This window comes from Agelaius tricolor, unplaced genomic scaffold, assembly GCF_023055355.1.
Source record: "Agelaius tricolor isolate 1412-34295 unplaced genomic scaffold, bAgeTri1.0.p SCAF_10, whole genome shotgun sequence".
Classification (NCBI taxonomy): Eukaryota; Metazoa; Chordata; class Aves; order Passeriformes; family Icteridae; genus Agelaius; species Agelaius tricolor.
The window spans coordinates 2,603,840-2,625,168 of NW_027269270.1; the positions used below are offsets into that span (position 1 = coordinate 2,603,840).

Below are 21,329 nucleotides of genomic sequence, written 5' to 3' on the forward strand. Positions count from 1 at the left end.
TCAGTCCACTAGCCAGGAATAACAGAAGAGCACTGAGTAAAGACAGCTAGACTAAAAACTTAACAGTAAAACTGATTATTCCCATTCATGCTTTTAATTGTTTTAACCTTTATGTTTCAAACATCTCCAGCAGTGGTGTTGCCCCAGAACACTCCTGCTGAAACACAGCAAGTTCACAAGTGACCTTTGCTATTGGAGATGTTTCCTCCAAAGCTCACTGCTCACTTCAGATAGTACAGAATGCAGCTACCTGCTCAGCTTGGCAGTGCTGACTGCTGGAAACATACAGCAGAGACTGCAACAGTCCTACATTCATTTCCTTGTCCAGTCCTTAGAGCTCTGCACTGCTAAGCTTATGATGGGCCATGTCCTTCTTTCTACTACTCTCGATAGCATCTTCCAAACTTGCACATCTGGAGGTTTTGGATGAGGCATCCTGACTAGAGGACACCCATCCCCTAAATTCTCCATAACTCTTGGAAACAAGATCATTCATTGTCCATGTCCTGTTTGACCTTGAAAACCTCTCGAGAAACCACCAAATTGTTTTGAGGGGGTGGATTTCTGATAGGATATCCATCTACTAGGAAAAAACATAAAGCTGCTGGAACTTCACTTTAATATAAGCTGCTAACAACCTACAATTCCTTTAAGCTCAAACCACATAATTTTCTACTTTCCAGTGTGGAGTGCTGGTTCTGGAAGTGCAGCAGTGCCCTACCACAGGGTTTAGGCTTTGGCTGGATGCTCCGCCTGGTGGTTGAAAGCCGAGCTCCGTGACGGCTCCGAGGCTCCGTTTGTGTCTTCTGACGTGACAGCAGCGGCCGTCGAAGCTGAACATGGGAACACAGAGTTAGCCTAGTGTGTGGGCACGTACTGCACAGCTTCTCCTCTGAGAGGAGAACACTGTCTGTACCTCCAATGTCCCCTCACTCTACTTTTAGAGTGTTCCAAGGTCTCCATGGCTTACACATTTCCTTCATGTGGAAGGAAACCTCTGGGCTTTGTGTGCTGTTTCAGTTTCAACACTGAATGTAATGCAGGGCAGGTTGTGTGATCAGAATTTAATAATAGTCATAAGAAAAAAAGCCTGCAGAGGACAAGACTGAGGAATTGAAAACAAAGGGCACCTCCTCTCTTAGGGATTTGCCTGGCTTTACGCCTACAATTTGTGCTATGGTCCCTGCTGAGTCAAGGGACTGCCCTACTATACCAAAATTAGGTAGAGGTGACACATCCCATGCACACATCATGTCCAAACAGCCCCATACAAGAAAAGCCAAACCAAATCCCAGAGCAGGAGCGGAGGTTTGCTCATTACTGCCCATTTCCTCACCTGCCTCAGGCCTCTCTTCCGCCCCAGGGGCTGCTGCAGGAGGAGGTTCTGCTGTCCTGGCTCGCTCTGCACACTTGCCACCCTGTCAGATGGTGACAGCATTAGGCCAAGCACAGAAGCACGCTGCATAACTAGTAGGTGTCCTGGCAATTGGGACTAAAGTAAATAAATAAACAAGAGATCCACCAACCACTAATGGCACAGTCACTTCAAAGAGCAGCACTATCTTTGAAGGATGGGAGGGGACATGTCTGTTGGGTTGTGGCTTCCAGGGCTTGGGAGAGGGTGGGAGGTGGAGTCATGGTATTCAGGACTTGGCCACACACAGGTAGCATCCAAATAGAAATAACTGCAGGTTTCAGTTTTCAGTCATTGATTGATGCATCCCACTGAGCAGCACTCACTTCTCTGCATCCTTTGCCACATCAGTGAAGGCAGGACCATCAGCTTCCCAGCTCAAAAGCCTTCTTGTTTGCTTTTCCTTTATTCAAGGACAATGTTGTAACAGCTATTTTTTTCCTTCCCAAACAAGACTCCATGGCCTCATCACAATTTTGTCATCTGGTTTTAATTTCAGTTTAAGTCAACAAACAAAAAACAAACGCAAAGTGACAAAGGATCCATTCACATAATGGATGCATGAGTTATGTGAACAAGGCCCCCACACTCAACACTTGCAGCCTCAAGTCTTTTTGTGACTAACAAACAAAAAGAGACAAGTAAACAAAAATTAGATAGATTGATCGACACAGCTTTTTGATCTGAAAACCTGCAGTAGAAGAAACTTTAGCAATAAAACATACTCAGCTATGTACCATCTCATACTGCCATCCAACTGACCATTCAAGCTACTTAATATAAAAATACCAGCCTCCCCTCATTTTTATCAAAGTACTGTATGCTTCCAAACACTGGCATTTAGCAGTCACAAAACACTTTGGCTGAGAGACTTATGACTACATTAGTCACTAAGAATTATGACAGACTTGTTTTAACTCAGGCAGCTGCTTTTTTAAAGCCAGACTGGAATCCACTGAGCAACATGTCCTATCTAAGCAACTTCCAGCTATAGCTGGTATGCACAGTGTTCAAGATTCAGTATTGCAATCCATTTTGTCTTTGGCTTGCCTTAATCTAAAGGAAAACAACATTATTTTCTCTAGATACTTCCCTTGGATCTGCCTGGAGTTTGTGAGTACCACCAAGAGAATGAAGGCTAATCACTGACCACGCAGAGGTGGAGGAAGAAGACAAACCTAGGGGCATGGTCAGACAAGACATGGAGGATGGCTGTGAAGAGGCTTAAAAAGCTTTGTTTTCTGAGCAGCTCATTCTTCACTTTGGCAGAAGTTACCGATTGTCCTTAGAAGGTTTGGCAGAACAGAACATGGAGGGTTTCCTGCTCTGCTTTGGGGCTGTTGGGGTTTAGGATTTTTCCTTTTGTTCCTTTCTCTCATAGAATTTTGTCCCATCTGTCACTAAGAAACCATACCAACCGATACTTAGGAGAGACAAGAGAAGTTTCCATGGGAAGGGAGCAGCTGGCCACTCTCCTAACTGAGGGGTTTCTCTTGGAGGGGCAGCAATGCCACAAGAACTGGACTGGGGGAAAGGGGCTGGCAGCTCCTGGCTCTCTGGGCTTGGGAGGAGGACAGTGGAGCTGCTGCCCGGGGAGGGAATTCACTGCTGCCACCAGGGCCCTGCCCTGTTTTCTCCTACCCTGGCTGTTACTCCTTTTCTTATGTCTTTGCCTGAAAGCCCCTTAATTTCAAAGTTAGAATAATTCAGAGGGAAATGGGTCATATTTTCCATTCCAAGGGAGGTTCCTATCCTCTTTGGCAGACAGTTGTTTCTCAGACCAAGACGGGGCAATGTCTGGCTACCTGATCTGAAAGCTTTATTCCTTCCTCCCTTTCATTTAAACTAAAGCCAGACTTTGCACTGAACCATATCCATGTGTTCATCACTTGTGTTCCACACATCACAAGTGTTCCATCACTTCTCCAGGGGAGACAGTGGGCAATTTTGAGGAGAGACACATCTTGGGACCCTGAAGCAGTTTGTCTTTTGATTGTCAGACTACAGCCTGATAATCCTGGGCATGCCCTCAGCAATCTCACCACAGCTGCACTGCCTTGGAAAAAGAGGAAAAGCTTTAGCAAGCTCAACCCCAAAAATACCCAACACTGAATATATTTGAGTCCTTTTCTTCCTCAGGTCTTCCAAATGAAACCACCAGTCCCTGGAACATATATCCCACTTTTCCATAGCATATTGACATGCTTTACATAGCAAGCATCCTAAACACCACACAAACACTTGCCTAGGGATAAACAGAGCCCTTAGAGTTACCTCCTGTTAGCAGGAATATGTTCTTGACACAGACAGTGACTGCAGCACCTATGACTGCTAAGTCCAAAAGCATCACATCATTCCTTATTAAAGCAAAGAGACTGCACTTAAATTAGTCTTTATATTTGTGATCCAGCCTACTTGAAATTGCTTGGTGAATTTCCTTAATCTTCTGTTTCTAGGTTTACATAAAAACTTATTCTGAATTTCTAGAAGTTTTTTAAAGTTTTTACCACTATGTGAATGAAGTAGGAATTAGCTGGGGAAGTTCTTGGAAAAAAAATCCAAATACTGGACTAGCTTTTGGAATACTGTTACAATTGCTGATGAAGGAACTCTTAGTGCTGTGAGGAAGGAGACATGTCTGTAGCAGAAAGACTGCAACTATATTCAGTACAAAACAGGCTACAGTGCTGAAACAAAGTCACTTCACATGTGATATGAAAACACCTGAAAAAGGCCTTAGCTAACAGGTAAACATGGACTGTGTGAGGGCACAGAGGCTATACACGAGATAAAAACTATTCCCATGCACTGGAGACAAACAACGGGCAAGCAGAAAAAAGCTGGACTTTGTGTCTTCCTGCTGGAGTCTGGGATTTTCAGCCTGGGTTATAACATAAGTGAAATGAGTTAAGTGAGCTGATGGATGTTTACTTCCAGTACTGAATCCTTACACAAATTGGAATAATCTGGGATGCTCTTACGAGCTAAAATTGCAGATCCCTCTCGCAGGGAAATGGTGGACCTGAGAGCAGCTGAGTTTTGCAGAGCTGCCTGTGCACAACACAGTCCTGCTGGGGCTCTCTTTTTACTCTCTATCCCCACATTTCAAAGAAGTAAAGAGAGAGAGAGAGAGAATGATAAAGACCACAAAATTCAGACGAGTGACCGAATTTTCAGCTATAAGCTTTCTCTTCATGAGAGTTTGTGGAGGTTTCATTTCACATCAAAGAACAGAATTACCCATCTTGTTTCTGTGAGGAGGAGCATGGCAGCAGAGGGTTGGCTCTGTGCAGCCTGCCCTCCCTCCTTTTCTGTCTCTCCTTGTTTACCAGACCTGACCAGGAATACACTGTTTTTCTGACAGTCCTTGGGACCCTAAGGAACAAAACTTGAACCAAATCAAGTCCCTTTTCAGCTGACTGTATATTTCTCCCCCACCCATGGCAATGTGATCTATAAAAATAGTTTTTCTAAAGGACATAAGCCAGATTTATTTGGGAATCAGAAACAAGATTTTTTTTCCTGCCCAACACAAAGATGCTCTGTCATTCTCTGAGTGTCTCTGTCAGGGGTTTATTTGCACACTAATGTTACTCCCATTATATAGGCTAGAGGTGAGCCAAAGATCAAACCAACCCAAGTTTATGGATGCATCTTGCCAGCTCTACAAGGAATGACACAGTGGGGGCAAAACAAACTTTGTCAGGTTGGCAAGTAAAAGAAGTGATGCTCAGGAATTACAAGAAAACCTAACCATGAAGGCAAAAAAAACCCCAAAAACAAACAAACAAACAAAAAACCCCAACAAACAAACAACAAAAAACCAAACCAAACCAACAAAACAAAACAAAACCAAACAAAACAAAGGAAGCAGCGAGTTTCAATGTCTATTAAAGAGATGTACATGCTTGCCACACCATCATGGTAGAGCATACAGACTTTGTGTCCCTAGACATAGGAATGAGAGGGTTAGTGGACAAAGGCAGTGGAGAATGGGTTAAATATTTTGTATTTCCAGACACATCCCAGCCCAGTTAGCATTAACTCTGCTGCTGCAATTGCCCTAGCAATGTGGATTCAATCTGATTTTTCCTGTTAGGAGCCATTAAGCTAGGACAGGCACAAACATTAGAGAGAAATGTGTTTGTGCAACAGATTTCCATTGTAGTGGCTTCACCTTCTTCCTTTCTGATTTGGGAAAATATCCTGTCCTCTCAGATTATATCCACAACAGATCAGGATGCTCCTCAGCCCTGTACCCTAAGCTGGCTGAGCACTTCAGTGTTCTCCCCTTCCTGCCCTTCCCTGCTTTTCTCCAAGGCTGTGTCTAATTGCTGTAGAACAACGAGAAACAGACTTTATTATTTTGGTATTTGTCACAATTTGTTTAATTTATTTAAGGCTCCTACCTTCTATAAGGGTCTAGTCCCAAGTAAATATTGTTTATTTCTTTATCTCAGGTATGACTAAACACCAGCTTGTGAATTTAGAAGCTGATTCTAAAAAGTTATCATTGCACGCCAGGCAAAATCAAAGTTACATCAGAAAAACCCAAGCCTGCTTTATTCAGAACTAATGTTCTTGAATGTAAAATCAAATTAACTCTGCCCTATAATCCCCACGGCAGAATAAGCTTATGCAACATCTGCTTTATTACTGCTGTCCTTTAGAGGAGGAATCCAATTTTCACATTTAACAATGCATTTGGAACATCTTTTCCTCCTCCCAGAGATCTAACCTAATCTTTTCAGACATATTTCCAGTGTCTTCATTCCTTCTTAAGGCTTTGCAGCCCTGGTGCCCATCCTTAAGACATTAGTGCTGCTCCTGGAAAAGGATAATAAACCTCAGCAGAACTGACTCCCAAGTGCAGCTGCTCACCCATTTGCTTTACATCTCTGTACCATAGAGCAGGGTGTCCTGGTCCCTACAGAAAATTTTTGGGACAGGAATTAGTAGGAACCCATTGTGCAGCTGATTACATTTCAGGGTTCAGAATAAATTCCTGTGTTTGAATACATTTGTTGATTTAGGTGTCTCATAGTACTCAGCCTCACCACTGTAATTAGGAGTGGCTACCCCCTACTTAACAAGATCAAAACATTTCAAAACCAACACTGATGTAACCAAGTATCAGGTCATTATGGCCTTAGCTCAGGTACAGACCTTCCCCTTCATCCTCTTTGAAAACTGCAGTGAGTTTCTAGTGCTGCTAAAGGGACCACACAGAAGTCCTTTGAATTATTTATCTTCACCTCTTTAGCTCAGATGGCCATGCAGTCCAACTTATTTTGTCAAAAAAGCAGGTAACAGCACTCCTGCCTCTGCCAAGAAGCTGATGTCTTTTCCTAGCCCATCCCAGACCAGTCTGCCAGAGCAGGGCTCACACACACAAAGGACACCATGTTGCATGGAATGAGCTCAGTGACAGCACTGGTGATAAACTCTCCTTTAGTCAGCTCAGGAGAATGAACAAACAAACACAGCAGCCTGTCCCCATCCCAAAAAGCCACTACCAACATGGGAACCCAAGCTAATAGAACAGAAACCATTCACACAAACGCCTCTCAACATATCCACAGCTGCCACTGGTGCAGGAGTGAAATAACTGTTACCCTCCGTGTCGCCAATGAACGGGGCCGTGTTCTCCTGGGAGGAAACAGAGATGCTCTTGGGACTACAACAGCTCTCCAGCCTCAGGAGGATGGGTTGAGAGGCAGGGAGAATGATTAACATGACAGATCTGGGTGTTAAAGGTGCAGCCTTCCCTTCTAAGTTCACTCCTGGCCCATTTGCATTTGCTCCCCTGTCTGTGGGTAATGAGGAACAGCTAGACCTGAACTCCAGCACCAACAGAGCCATTTCAGATATGTATTTATGGTGTCCACCTGCAAGATTTCTAAGGTGTCATTTGAGAATTGAAAATGCTTTGCATAATTAATGAGAATTATTGTAAAGCACTCACAAAACACTACATTACACAGGACTTACCATAATTAGCTTTATCAGTGAATGGTAAAAAACCTCAGATTGATATGAAGTCTTTTGTGGTGACAGCATTGTGAGATGAATGAAAAAACAGATGTCTCCATTTTACATAAGCCTTCAGACTAATGCTTATAACAGGACACAGCTAATGCCTCGTGGATCATCTTTCTCATGCCCTCCAAGCAATTGTTAAACAAGGGGAAAACCCCAAGGCCAGCCTGCTGCTTCATTCACTACAGCTTTTTCTTTCCCCTTCTCCTTAGCCTTCTCAAAGTTATTGGCAATCAAAGCTGAAAACTGAAGGTGGGCTGCTACACCTTTGACTTGCAGGCCTGAATATTGATGAGCCACAAGAGACAGAGATGGAGAGAGTGACAAAAGGTGAGGGGGAAGAGACAGAAGGTTGGGAACAGCTCGTTTCCCAGCACACACACTGACAGACAGGTAGTGTTCACACTGTACCTAGAGAGGCTGCCCTCAGTGGCCAGGCTCGGGGAGTCATCGAGGACATTAGGTTCACTGCAGGAAGGGGCAGGGAGATTAAGAATTTAGGGAAAGAAAATGCAAAAAGCATGCACTTGTCTCTGTTTTCAAGGGAAAAAAAATATCAATGGAATAAAAAAGGTAAAAAGAGGAGGGTAACATTAATTGGTCTCACACGCTCAACGGCACAAATATGACTCAGAGGAGCTGAAAGAACATCTGGTAACAGCAGCAGTCTTTAGAGAGAGTTCACACTGCATGAAGCCTTCCACATCTCTGCTGAGATTTGGGGAGCTGAGAAGTTCAACAGGATGTGTTTCTAAAGGAAATAAGGCAGGGAACTGCTTTCAAAGCTATTTTCCTGCAGCATTTTGCTTTATTTCAGTTCTATTTACTTTCAGCTTCAGAGAAAGCTTTTCTCCCTTCACCCTGAGCCACTTCTTCCTTGAGGGAGGGCTGATCTATCTCCCATGAGCTATAGACCACTCTCCTGTTGGTGCAACTCTAAGGACAAACATCCGGGAAACAAGGTCTTATAGTGCAGTGAAACTGTAAATAAACAGCTGGCAAGGGTCTTGGCAAAGGGACACAATTCCAATGCAGCCATCAGGCAGGAGCAGCCTGCTCAGGCCACAGGAAAAACATGAAAGAAAGAGAAAGAAAGAAGGAAGGAAAGTAGTCTGCTGGGTTAGCAGCAGGAAAGCAGTAATAATATTACTTTGCATTAATTGGCTTACATTTGTGAGGCAGTCTGAAAGCCCAGAGACCATCCATAACTCAAAGGGCAGGATGTTGAGGACTATGGTTATGCTTGCTGAGCTGGTCCTTCCCCTACCCAGATGAAAAGTGATTCTCCTGCTATACCATACACTTAAAAAGTAGAGAGTGAAGCTCTGTGTTAATTAAAGTCTTTTTTTTCTCAGCATCACCATGATTTGGGATAGCACAAAGCTCTCAGTCAGCTGTGACTCTTATGAAGTTTATGCATTGAAGATGGTAGTGAAAGATTGAGGAAAATGCAGTCTAGCATATTAATTTTTCAAGGAACAAAGGGACTGAATCAACTGTGTTCAAGAGTCAAATGAGTTCCTGTAAGTCCTTTTGTGAAAACTCCCAGATTAAACCTGTGTAACTTCTCTCCTGTAAATCACTTCTCCTGTCTCTGCTGGTAGGTATCACAACTGTTAATTTTCCTTCATCTATCAAGGCTATTTTTTTAACTCCAAGCAAGAATGGGGAGGGAACAATGCTGTTTGATTTTCCAGGGGTGGTGAAGACATAATGTAGAATATATTCTTTAAAGGTTCAAAGGAAATAACACAAATTAATACGTCCATTGTCAGATATCCTGGGATAACTATGTCACGGACAAATAAAAAAATAAACATTGCTTATTTAGGAAAAAAAAATCATGTTTAAATGCAAAACCTCTCTCCACATCTTCTAAAGATGAACATTTCCCAATAGGCACTTTCTCACCATTCCATGTCAACCAGAAATAAGGCATTCAAAGTTATTTGTATCAACAAGTATTTCAGGTTTAAAACAGTATTAAATCCCATCTTTGAACATAGCATTTCATTTCTGTGATGAGCTAGTTACTGTTCTAGGAAGGACAAAGAACACATGGAAGAAAACAAATCAAACTGCCTCTGTCCCTCTCTCCCAGCTTCTCAAGATTCCCCCTCCCCACTTCCCTACACAAACTGGGTATGGCCCCCTGGTTCAATGAATACCCCAAAACCACATTTCCTTTTGCTATTCAGAGGCAGCAGAGAAAAATAATAATGTAGAGTGTTTCTGAGACTGTTTAAGAGGAAGGTTGCTGGGGATGACAGCTTGTTCTTATGGACCCTACACAACAGAGATTACCCTGGAAAATCATTATTTCCAACCCTGCACCCTTGGTCCAACACTATTCCAGGATGAATAAATTTAGTATCACTATGCTGGCAGCAATTCCACCATCCCACCTCTCTGATGTACCTGGGCCATTTCTGCTCTTGTTATTAAAATGGGAAAGGGGAAAAGCCCATGTTTTTACCTTTGGCTGGGTAACATGCCCACCTCAGCCTGAGGTGCAGACATGCTGGAGAGATGGCTGGAGAACCGCCTCCTCCCAATGGCACCCATAAGGTATGTTTCTTGTTCACTTACCACACTGGGCATGCTCAAGGAGTCATCTAGAAAGAGAGAAAAAACAGGAAAGGAGAGGAAACAACCACCCAAACCCCACCTGCATCCCAACAGTTGTCAAGAGATAACAGGATGCCAAAGGAGTACCCAGCATTCACTTACCAAGATCTCAAGCCTGTAAATGGGAATATTCTGTTAGATATTACAGCCACTGAGCAGAAAGACACTTATAAACCTCTGCAGGATGAGGAACCTGACAAACAGGGAACAGGGTTTATGTATTCTTTAAATGGCTCTCAGGAAAACACGTTTGCAGAATTCAGCTTCCACAAGGGATTAATTCCTGTGATTAATAAATTGCTTGTTAATATACAGTGTTTCCAGCATAAAGGTTATAACTGGACATTTTCCTGCTGTGAAATAAACTGCTGCTATGATCTAGCAAAGCACTGCGACAAAAAGCCAAAATACCTGACAGCAAAATGCAGAACTGACACTCTTCAACACCCTTCAGGACATGCATTTTAAAATGTAATGAAAATGTGGATAAATTGGCTCAAATACATCATAGTGCAAGAGAACTATGCAGCTGGACTGCAATCAGGACTGCTTAAAACTTTCAGTGCTATTTCAAATTTTATAAGTATCCAGAAAGACATTATTGTGGTTTTTGCCTCAGCAACTTGTTAATAACAAGTAAAGAAAACAAAGGGGTGGGTTTATGTCATTTTCTCTCCTCTTTTTGACCTTTTTTCCAATTCTGATGTGCTGAAATATTTTACAGCAGTATTTATCCAAGGCAGGGCTGAGGGAATAATGCCACAGTTCAGACAGGAAGATGGCACTTACCGTTCCACACGGTGGCTCAGAATTAATCTGAGGCTGAAACCACATTTTGCCACAGTGACAAAATATCTGAACCATGTATAAGCAGTACAGCTCTGGGTGGATTGTACAAAGTTTAGTGGAATAAAGTTGGGCTGAAACCTGCAAAGTTTCAGGCTAACTGCTCTTTCCCAAAAGGCAATTCCACTGTAACTGCATGGACCTTTCTTTTGAGCCCCCCATTCTCACTCCTTCTCTTTGATGCTTTTGGGGATCCTGCAGGAACAGGATCCCAACTACAGAGCCACAATGGCCAGAGAGAGGTCTGGATGCCCAATGCCTTGTCAGCACTGACAATTGCACATCAGGCACTAAAAACCTCCACGTACCCTCCCCTTTGCCCTGCCACAGCTCAGAAGGCAGTGAAGAGGTATTTCCCAGCCCAAACTTCAACACCATGTACCACCTGCTCAACCTCACGCTCCTGTGGGCCTTTAATTCACACTGGGACACGGGGGCAACTGTGCTCCCCTCCCAGATGGCCTCTGGGCATGAAGAAAACATCCTCAGTGCTGGGGGCTTGGTGTGTGGCCACGTACTTTCTTCATCCTCCTCGTCGGTGCGGCTGAGCGTGTCCTGCGAGGCCTGCTGGGAGGGCTCGCTCTCCTGCTCCCACACCGTGCCCGTGCCCGTGTTGGAGCGGGACATGGTGGCCAGGCTCAGGCGGTAGGCAGACGTGGAGGTGCCCACTGTGCTGACAGATGTCTTCCCTTGGTAAGCTGCACAACAGGGGGAAAACCAAACCCAAGTCACTGGTGGCACTGGAGAGCAACAGCAAGCCAAGCGTTCCTGTCATATGGGGAATCTGGCTAATGGGGCAGGGGGACCTTCTCACCCTCTACAAGTTCCTGACAGGAGGGTGGAGCCACAGGACAAGGGGAAATGTTCTGCAGGCTGCACCAGGGGAGGCTCAGGCTGGACAGGAGGAATTTCTTCGTGGAAAGGGTTGCTAAGCATTAGAATGGGCTGCCCAGGGCGGTGGTGGAGTCACCACCCCTGGAGGTGTTCAGGAAATGACTGGACTTGGGACTTGGTGCCATGGTCTAGTTGACAAGGTGGTGATCAGGCAAAGGTTGAGCTTCATGGTCTCAGAGGTCTTTTCCAACCTTGATGATTCTGTGATACTGTGACAGGGGTGCAGAGGTGATAAAACACTAGCAACTGCCTTGCTCACCTCACCTTTCCAAAATCTCTGTTTTACTTATGCAGCCTGATTTTCACAACCCTGTATTTTACAGATCAGCTTCAACATTTAGAAACAAGGCAAATTATTGCCAAGGAAAAAAAGACTGAAGCATTTCTTTTTCAATTTGCTTTCCTAAGAACAAAACACTTAAACCACTTGCCACGTATGAGCAGCAGCTGCCATCTTGTGGCAACAGGGGTGGCTGTCACTGGAGAAAAGTCTCCCCTTGTGCAGGAGAGAATTCTGAAGTGCCCCAACAGCTCAGGGATGCTGATCTGGATGTCACAGTAGAGGAAAATCAAAGAGACCAGGAGGAAGGAGGAGGAAGATCTGCTAGATCTGAACAGCCAGAGCTTTCTGCACAAGCAGCTTTGGCTTTACAGTGGCATGGAGGGACTCACTGCACTGCGGCTGCACAAGCCAGCTGAGACTGGAATGACAACTCAGATTTGGTGCAAAAATAGGTGCATTCCACAACTAACCTGGACTTCTGTTGGCTGTTCAGTGGCAAGGGTGAGCATAAGCTCCAGGGGCAGGCTGGCAGGGTGTGTGTGGATTGCCCCATTCCCGTTTTAGGCAGAGGCCAGGTCTGCCTCACACCTCCCTGCAGGGGCAAGCAGCTGTTCCAGCCCGGGCTGCTGGCCCTGAGCTGTGCCTGCTTTCCTTACCAGACCCGCTGTGCACGGCCTCCTTGAGGATCTTGAGCTCGTTGTTGAACTCGGCGATGAGGGAGCTCTTGCAGAGCGGGCGCGGGATGAAGCGCCGCTCCAGCTGGTCCGAGATGTGCTGCCGGGCACTCAGCTCCTCGTGGTTCTCAGCTGGCTGGGCCAGCAGCTGCAAAAGTGGGATCAGTTAGCACTGCAGGGAGATGCTGCCCAGGGAGTTGGGACTAGTCTCCAGGCTAGCATGAGCCTGCAGCCAGTAGGCTTTGTGGGCAAGAGGTTTTGACTCCATCTGTGAGGTTTCCACCTGTCTTTCAGAGGAAATCTTGTATTTGACTGAACAGAGATCAAAACCTCTGTGGCACAGGGTACATGGAGGGCTCCCTTATGCTAAGCTCTCAATCCTATCATGAAAAACTTTCTTCCTCCACGACAATTTAGTCAGTTCGAGAGACTAGGCTAAATAAAGTAGAGTACCATGTGCTAGTCTACCTGGTAACTGGCAAGGAGCTGTGATTAGCTACAACCCCAGATGCCTTGTCACAGACATGTTTTATGAAAAATCCTTCCCTTAGGATTTTTTCTCCTGAGAAGCTGAGAGGCCTCAGGAACAAAATGTAACCAATGATTATCTGCTGCTGTGGAATGCAGCAGGTGGATCTGTGATTGGTCTCATGTGGTTGTTTCTAATTAATGGCCAATCACAGTCCAGCTGTGTCTCTCTCTGGTCAGACACAGGATTTTGTTACTTCTTCTGCTTTCCTTGCTAGCCTTCTGATGAAATCCTTTCTTCTATTCTTTTAGTATAGTTTTAATGTCATATGTATCATAAAACAATAAATCAAGCCTTCTGAAACATGGACTCAACACTCTCATCTCTTGCCTGGTCCTGGCACCCCTGCGAACATCTCCACAATGCCTTAGCCTAGCAGCTGCCTCTTCACCCACAAAAGTCCTGTCAGAACCTTCATCCAAGAGATGGAAAGGGCAGTGGTCCTTCCTGGCTGTTAGCTGTATTACCCAGCTCTGTGCAGAAGAGAGATTACATGAAGATTTCTGCCAACACCCTCCCAGGCTCAGCACATCCACACTCCTTCCAAGGGCTCTGAATGCCTTCATTGTAGAATTAAGTCCACATGCACTTCCCCCTCCAGAGGAACTAAGACTAGCTGTACTCCATGGATCAGAGTTCCTGGATGACTGGCATACTCTGTAGTTTTGGCTAGGAAAAAGCTCTGTGATTTCATTTCAAAGGGTTCTTAGGCCTACTAACTTCTGAAAGGCCACTCACTCGCTACATGGAGCTCTTCCAGCAGTGCTGTTCCTGTGTTCTCAGCTGGGGAATAAGGGCTAGCTTGCCTTCAGGGAGTGACACACCAGGAGCCAAAGCAACTGTTACCTTGCACTGGATGAAGGGCCGAAGGAGCACAAAGATAGGGATCCGTGTTCGCACGATAAAGTCGAGGAAATCCCACAGGGCCAGCCCTCCCACCTTGCGCAGCGCCATCTCTTTGACTTGCAGGCTCAGCCAGTACCACTGGCTGTCCAGTTGGCGTTCAAAGCAAACAAGGATCACCTTCAGGGCTACAGGGGAACACACACCAGCAAAGGGCAGTCAGAGATGTCACCAGTGGCCCTCACAAGCATTGGGGGCAGGACAGGGGGGCCACAGTGAGCACAAACCCACACGGGCACGCTTTGCCTGGACGTGCATGCCTGCACACCTCAAGAGTCACAAGTGGCTTCTCCATCACTCTCCAAACATGGCAGGGAAGGAGCAAGCAGCCTTCTAGTAGCAAAGGCCTCAGGATCAGGACTGGCAGTCCCATTCAAGAGAAAACTTTCTACTTCATACCTAAATTCCTCTGTATTTCCTTGCTCTGGTGTTCTCTCTCCTTTCCCTGCAAAATTATTTTGTCTTTTCAGAATCAGATATTTCAAAAGCAGCTCAGAGGAGGAAAACAGCCCTGGCTGATCAGACAACCTCAAAAACCTTGACCAAGCATATCCACACAAAGAGTGAGCACAATAATCTGCAGATGATTTATAGGGTGATGACAATAACCTTTCTAGCAGGGCAGCTGCATGAGTCACGGCCACACTGCAATTTAAATACAAATATGGTCCAGTAAGCCAAGGGCAGTACTTCACAAGAGCAAGAGCATGGGATTACAAATGGGGATGAACAGCAATCAAGTTCAAAACAATGCTCTGCAATTAAGTGGGCAGTGACACTTGGCTCACAGGAGAAACAAGGAATCTCCCCTGTTCCATGCTCCCCTGGTCTGGTAAAAACAGCAAGGCCTGGGAATTGTTGGGGGGAAGTTGAGTACTCCATTTTTCTTAATGGGATGACCAAGACTTCTCAGCCATCACACATCTGTATCGTGGTTTGTTTGGGTGGGGGGGCTAAACCAGCGGTGAACTGCCAATTTTTCATCAGATTTACTCCATTCCCCAGATACAGGTTCACAAAGACCCAAGAATAAATCTTCAGGGCATTCAGATAAATGCCCTCACAAAATCAGAAGCAGGGAACTGTTTCTGAAGGGCTGCTTTAGACTAAACTGTCCCTGTCTAGGCCTGACTGGTCTCAGTGATGCTGCATCTCCAATTTAATTATTTTTTCTGTCCTTTCACCTGTGGGTCAGATGTGAGATAACACAGTAGTACCTTGCAGCACCCTACAGCAAGCAGAGGGCACAATAAGGACGGTGTGTGGGGCCAGCAGCCAGACAGGCTCCATCACCACCTCTCACCTGAGATAGCCAAGGGCCAGGGGGGCTGTGATGTTAGGGGCTGATGAGCAGCCTGACCTGCCTTTGTGGCTTCTGCTATGCTCTGGCAGTATGAAAATGAGCCAGTTCTACCTGTGCTGCTCCTCCTCCAGCTGCAGTGGAGCAGCAGATACTGCTCACGTTTCCATGTACTCCAGAGATAATCCCGACTCTAAAGAGGTCACTTACTCCTGCCTGAGATGGTTTTCTTTGGTGCTCTCTACAGCCTCGAGCACTCTGTCCCTTCCCAGCGGTGAGCAGGAGCCCTCACTCACCCAGGTAGGCAGCCTGACTGGTGGATTCTGCCAGCCCCTCCCGGCGCAGGTCCTTCCCCGCGTCCCCCGGCGTGGAGCAGTGGGCGGGGGAGCTCTCCAGCATGAAATTCTTGCTGCGGGAAGTGCTGATGATGCGAGGTGGCAGGAGGATATTGATCACAGTCTGGAGCAGCAGCAGGACCTCAGGCTGCTCCAGCCAGGGGCTGTCTGAGATGCATTGCGAGGGGAAAGAGAGAGAAAGGTCAGGCTACATCCCATCATAGACACTCAAAAGATCCAGACCCTGTTCAGCTCCAAAATGGGGCGCATCTCAAATGTCCCCTAAGCCAAAACTCCGTCCCCCACACCTTGTTATGCTGCTTCTCCTCCTGCAAGCAAAGGCAAAGTTTATTTTAGCACCAACACAAACACACACAAACACAGAGCTACACAGCACAAAGAAATGTCCCGTTCAGTGGTCTCATTTCCTTCTGGCATGCCCCTTTCCCTTTACTCTTTGCTTTCATTTAGGGATTTACCAGTGAAGACCCTCTAGAGGAGAAAGCAAGGAGCAGGACTTGTGCAAGACAAGTGGCATGGATCGGGCAAACTGTGATCCACGGGGGCACACAGTTTCTGTGACCTTTGCTCCCCTCTGGACTTCTGCTAGAACAGATTTGTCTTGCCCTGCAATCCTGTTTCAAAAGCAGAGCACATCTGTGTAAGACCTGACACAAGAACCAAGGCACAGCTGAAATAAAGAGAAGAAATAATAACTAATCCCAATGGGGCTCTTTTCAGTCTCAGACCCAAAGGGCACTTAGCTGACACACTGCCAGTGACAGAAAACCAAATTAAAAAATAAAGATAAAAATAAAATACAGAGAGCAGGGAAAGTGCAAACATCAGTTGTCAGAAAAGGGGGACAAAAATTCTTTTTGTTAAATTAGTCAGACCTTTGCTTCCAGATCCTACTGTGAGCACAAATGGAATCAGTAGGTTTAAAAGCATTCCTTCCCTTCTTTCCTGATTGGTGAATGGGGAGACGACATGGCTTAGGGGAAAATCTTCTTTCAAAGCCTGTGCAGTAATAATAAAAAAGGATTAAACGATTTCATCACCAGATCACACACACAAGTCACTGCAGGGAGTGATGATCCCTGTTCACACAGCACCACACCAGACTGGATAACCTGATTGAATGAGATGCCCTCAGACCACTCAGTCAGGAGTAAAGGGAATTCACATGGTAACACAGGGATCACCTGCTCGTGCCATAGCCAAACATAAGAAGCCCACGCTCCTAACTCCCAGTTCTCATTAACAGAATCAGATGTATCCCACAGGAGTCAGCTGAGTGTCAGTCCTGAGCTCTGCACTGCTGTGAGTGGTACCAGGATCTGACGTGGGGAATAAAAAAGGAACAGAGGAAACTGCACAAATGACATTATCTAAATATTCTCCTGTCCAAACATGGAGGCTATTCCCAAAACATATTTTCATTCTCCTCACTTTGTGCTGCCCTGTCATCCTCCCTAGACAAAGAATGAACTCCTGAAAAATAAACAAAATGCATGTTTACTTCTTGACACACAGTCAAGCTGAAATTGAAAGGTCTTTCACCTTCTTTTAGAGGAGGTAATTCAGATGGCTGTCTCTAAAACCTTTGCTCATTTACAACATCCCAGTTGCTACAGACTTAGCTGTGAAATGCAACTGAACCTTGCAACTCCTCACACTTGCAGACCTAGTCTGAGAAATTCCAGGAGATGTTTTCTGATGGGGTGTGAAGTACTTCTGCTTTGTATTCTGCTGGAATACAGCTGGGAATTATTACTCATGTTTTTCTTGACATGTTCGGTTTTCACTACATTTAAGCCCACAAATGACTGAACAGGGAAAAGAGCATAATAAATGTTCCCCATAATTAAAAAAAGAATATTAATTTGGTATCTATTTTGGTTTTTTTAGTAGCTAATACTTCACAGCAGGTGAAAGTAGCCTTTTGTTTTCATTTGTTTTGATTAAAGAACCATTACCTCAAAGCTGAAAGAAATCTGTTCTCCTTCTGTGTCAAGTTTGTACCAAAAAGTCCTTTTGTACCTCATGCTCTGAAGGGACAGCTTTGTGTGTTGGTCCCTGTAAGCCTTCCTTCCCAAGCCACGCTGCTGCTCAGAAATACCTGCCTAAATATTCAACTGGATGCACCAATGCATATTTTAAAATGCAAGTTGGAGCTAGATAAGGAAATTTGTCACTTCTTTGGTCACCGTTCAGACTAATTTCATGCCAGTGGAGAAGGAAAGGGACACTGAGGCAGAAAGACTCTGTAAAAAGTTATAGTGCTGCTATTAGAAAGGAATAGTGGTGAAATTCTCCAAAAAGCCTGGAACTTTTTTTTTTAATCTGGCAACAAGGATACCATTGCGTCAGCAGCTGAAAAGCCAAGTTGCCCTGCTTTTTGTGCTGGCACACAGTGTGACCAGCTCAGCTAAGAGCAGAAGAGCACAAACTCCACTCTCAGTTACACACATGGTCCCACAGGAAGACAGGAAGGGTTGCATGGATGTGACCCAAGCCAGGGCCCGTCCTCCTGCGGCAGAAGTCTTACTCTAACTCCTTAGATCCTGCAGAGAATCCTGACCTGTTTGTCAGAGCCTTACACAGCATCCATCAGCCAAACTCCCTGGACTTCAACGGCAGCGTTAAGCTGATGGATGCTTGCTGTGGGCTTGGCCCCAACAGATGAGTTCTGAGCTCAGTTCAAGCCTTCAGAAAGAAGGGAGAATTTACATGTCGCTTCTCGTTAATTTTTGATGCGCGTTCCACAGTTTTTGCCCAGCTTTTGCAGAAAGCAAACAGAGCACTGATGAGTTGGCGCCTCAACCAGAAGCTCTAGAGGCCTGGCCGTGGGCCAGGGCAGACACACCTGTATCTGCAATGCTACAAGCCGGACAACAGCTGTGCTGAAGGGCAGAGGTGGCGAGAGATAAGGGCTGAGATGAAGAAGGGGTAATCCGTCAGCCACACTGGAGGGTCCTACCACTCCCATCACCTGCAATACAAACAGAGCACATCACCACAGCTGGCTACTTACAGTTTCATCCATGCCATATCCTCCAACGTCAGTGAAATGGAGGTGCCTTTCATTGAGCACTGAGCTGGGGTGGATCTAGCAGAACCAGCCCCCACAGTGGTCCTTGCAGGAGCTGGGGCCAGTGAGGGGACGGTGTTCTAGCAGGGAAAGGGAGGGGGAAAGAGGGAAACCAGCATGGATGGGAGGAGTGCACAGGGAACCCGGTACATTTGTAAATGTACCCAGTACCAGCCCTGAATGACCAGCACTGGACTGGTGGAACAGCTAGAGTTGGAGGATATGTCATTTGACAACTGTAACAAATAAAAATCTGTCATCAAAGCAAAAAGTCTGCATTGAAAGTGGACATCTTTTCCCTTCCCTTGCTTGAAAAATAATGTCCTAAGTCTGACCCAAGCCAGGTTTTGTACAATGTTCAGATTCCTCTCAAGCACAGCCTGTTTTGGGGAACTCTAAGCATGATTCTCTCAGCTGACTGTCTGAAGCAGAGTCACCTGCATGTGGCCTGGTTGTCTGGAGCTCCTTGAATATTCACCACAGGGAAACAGCACTTTTGGGGGAGAGTTATTTGTACTGCTTGTGATGTGTCCCTCAGGAGCAATTAAATCACAGGCCTGCATATGCCTGTTTCTCACCACGACCAGACACATCTAGATGACAGGAACAGGGAGAAGGTACCTGGCCACACCTAAGCTCATGGGAGATGAAAGCATGCTTCTTTGCCAAATTCAGCCTGGGGAAAAAGGCAGTAACCAGTTTTTTGCCAGAAAACCAAAGGACAATTTAGAAGGGAAAGAGTCAGAACTCCTTCTTTACATGACTATGGATTATCATTGAGATATTTCCCCACCTTCCTGGCTGATTGGTTTTTGGGCTTTGTGGTCTACACATGATACACACCATGCAGTCAGTGCTCCCACAGCTCCCAGTGCAATAAGGTAAAATACTTGTAGCAGTAAGTATGATGTGTTCCTGGTAGCTCTCCCTGGTGTTCCCAGCCAGCAGAACATAAGCACAATGACTGCACTTCAGCACTGCAGAGCTTTCTGCTATTTTTAGAGCACTGGCTAATTCTTATTGTGGGCCCCTTGGAGAGCTTGCTGGGGTGACTCAATCTGCCATGCCTGCTTGACAAACTGCAAGGCCTTTCTAAACTCCTGCTTGAGCTAGCTGTCTAGCAAACTCCCCATGTAACAGCTCTTAAGCAATCTGAGGGCCCAGGTTTGCATTATGGACTCTGACTGGTTGGAGCTTCCCTGCTCTTGCAGCAATGAGTGCTGAATTGACTTGAAGGACAGGCAAAACCTACATTGCATTTTAGCTAGTGATCAGTTTTTAAAGGCCCTCAGAACACTGGTGAATCCTGAAATGTTTTTGGTAAGCTGCGATATAAGTTTATAACATTTGTGCTCTAAGGAGAAAATGTTATAAAACCCAATAACAGTGAAATTCTAGTGCAGCCTTTCCCCCTTAATTAATATTTTTGCACATGGAATGAAAGCCTGCTTGTTTGCCCAAGTGGCTGGAGCTACATGGATATCCAAGTGGGGGCTTGCCCCCAGTGTAAGAGCTGCAGAAACACTGTGGTCTACCACTGAATGACCAGGCAAACTCTGTCCATATCACTTGTCTGTTGCAATACTCTTAGGTGTCACTGTCATATTTTCTCAAAAATCTCTTCACCAGGATTTCTTCTCCTGGGAAGTTGAGAAGCCCCAGAGAAAAATGTAAATAATAACTATCTGATTCACTTCTCCTGTGTTTGGCTGCTTTGGAATGTGGTCTGGACATTGTTTACCAACAGGTGCATGTTTGATTGGTTTCATGTGAATTGTTTTTACTTAATGACCAATCACCATCAGCTGTGTCAGACTCTGAAGAGTCAGTCACAAGTTTTTCATTATCATTCTTGTTATGCCTTCTGTCTGTATCCTTTCTCTTTCTTTAGTATAGTTTTACTATAGTATCGTATCATATCATATCATAATAAATCAGCCTTCTGAGGACATGGACTCAGATTCTCATCTCTCACCTCATCCTGGGGACCTCACAAGCACCACACTTAGGGGCATAAACTTTCCTAAGAGAGGGATCTGAATATTGTACAGTGCAAACCTGTACTAGATCAAGCCAGGGACATTACAAATAGTGGAGTCAATTCACCTTGCAAACCCTTCTGACTACGCAGCACCCGCTGGCCTCTGACAGAGCCACCAGGGCCCTCCCCACTGGGGACGGTAGGTATCCCCAGTGCCCCCCTCTCCCCACTCTACCAGGTGTGTGCAGTCTCCACCACCCCACTCTCCAACTTGCAGCCCTCAGCTCTCAGCTCAGTCTGGCAAAGGTGGATCTTCAAAGTGGTGCGTGGGAAGGGATGGAAAAGAAATCGCTCGACCGCTGCTGTCGGTCACGGTATCTCCCCATGCACCACTTCAAAAATGAACCTT

At 45.6% G+C, this 21,329-nt stretch overlaps 1 protein-coding gene across 13 annotated transcripts in view; it reads right to left on the reverse strand.

Annotated features, from left to right (window-relative positions):
- The window catches only part of UNC80 (unc-80 homolog, NALCN channel complex subunit), a 126,057-nt gene that overhangs the window by 5,121 nt on the left and 99,607 nt on the right, over positions 1–21,329 (reverse strand). For 11 of the 13 annotated variants that reach the window (XM_071434346.1, XM_071434345.1, XM_071434349.1 and 8 more), the window contains 10 exons: positions 18,715–18,840; positions 16,742–16,865; positions 15,807–16,013; positions 14,154–14,338; positions 12,761–12,926; positions 11,446–11,625; positions 9,930–10,068; positions 7,865–7,921; positions 1,337–1,418; positions 722–833 (listed from right to left, as the gene is read on the reverse strand). In XM_071434346.1, the coding sequence (XP_071290447.1) occupies positions 722–833; positions 1,337–1,418; positions 7,865–7,921; positions 9,930–10,068; positions 11,446–11,625; positions 12,761–12,926; positions 14,154–14,338; positions 15,807–16,013; positions 16,742–16,865; positions 18,715–18,840 (1,378 nt within the window). The remainder of the gene's footprint in view (positions 1–721; positions 834–1,336; positions 1,419–7,864; positions 7,922–9,929; positions 10,069–11,445; positions 11,626–12,760; positions 12,927–14,153; positions 14,339–15,806; positions 16,014–16,741; positions 16,866–18,714; positions 18,841–21,329) is intronic. The other 2 variants (XM_071434348.1, XM_071434354.1) reach the window with 1 other exon arrangement.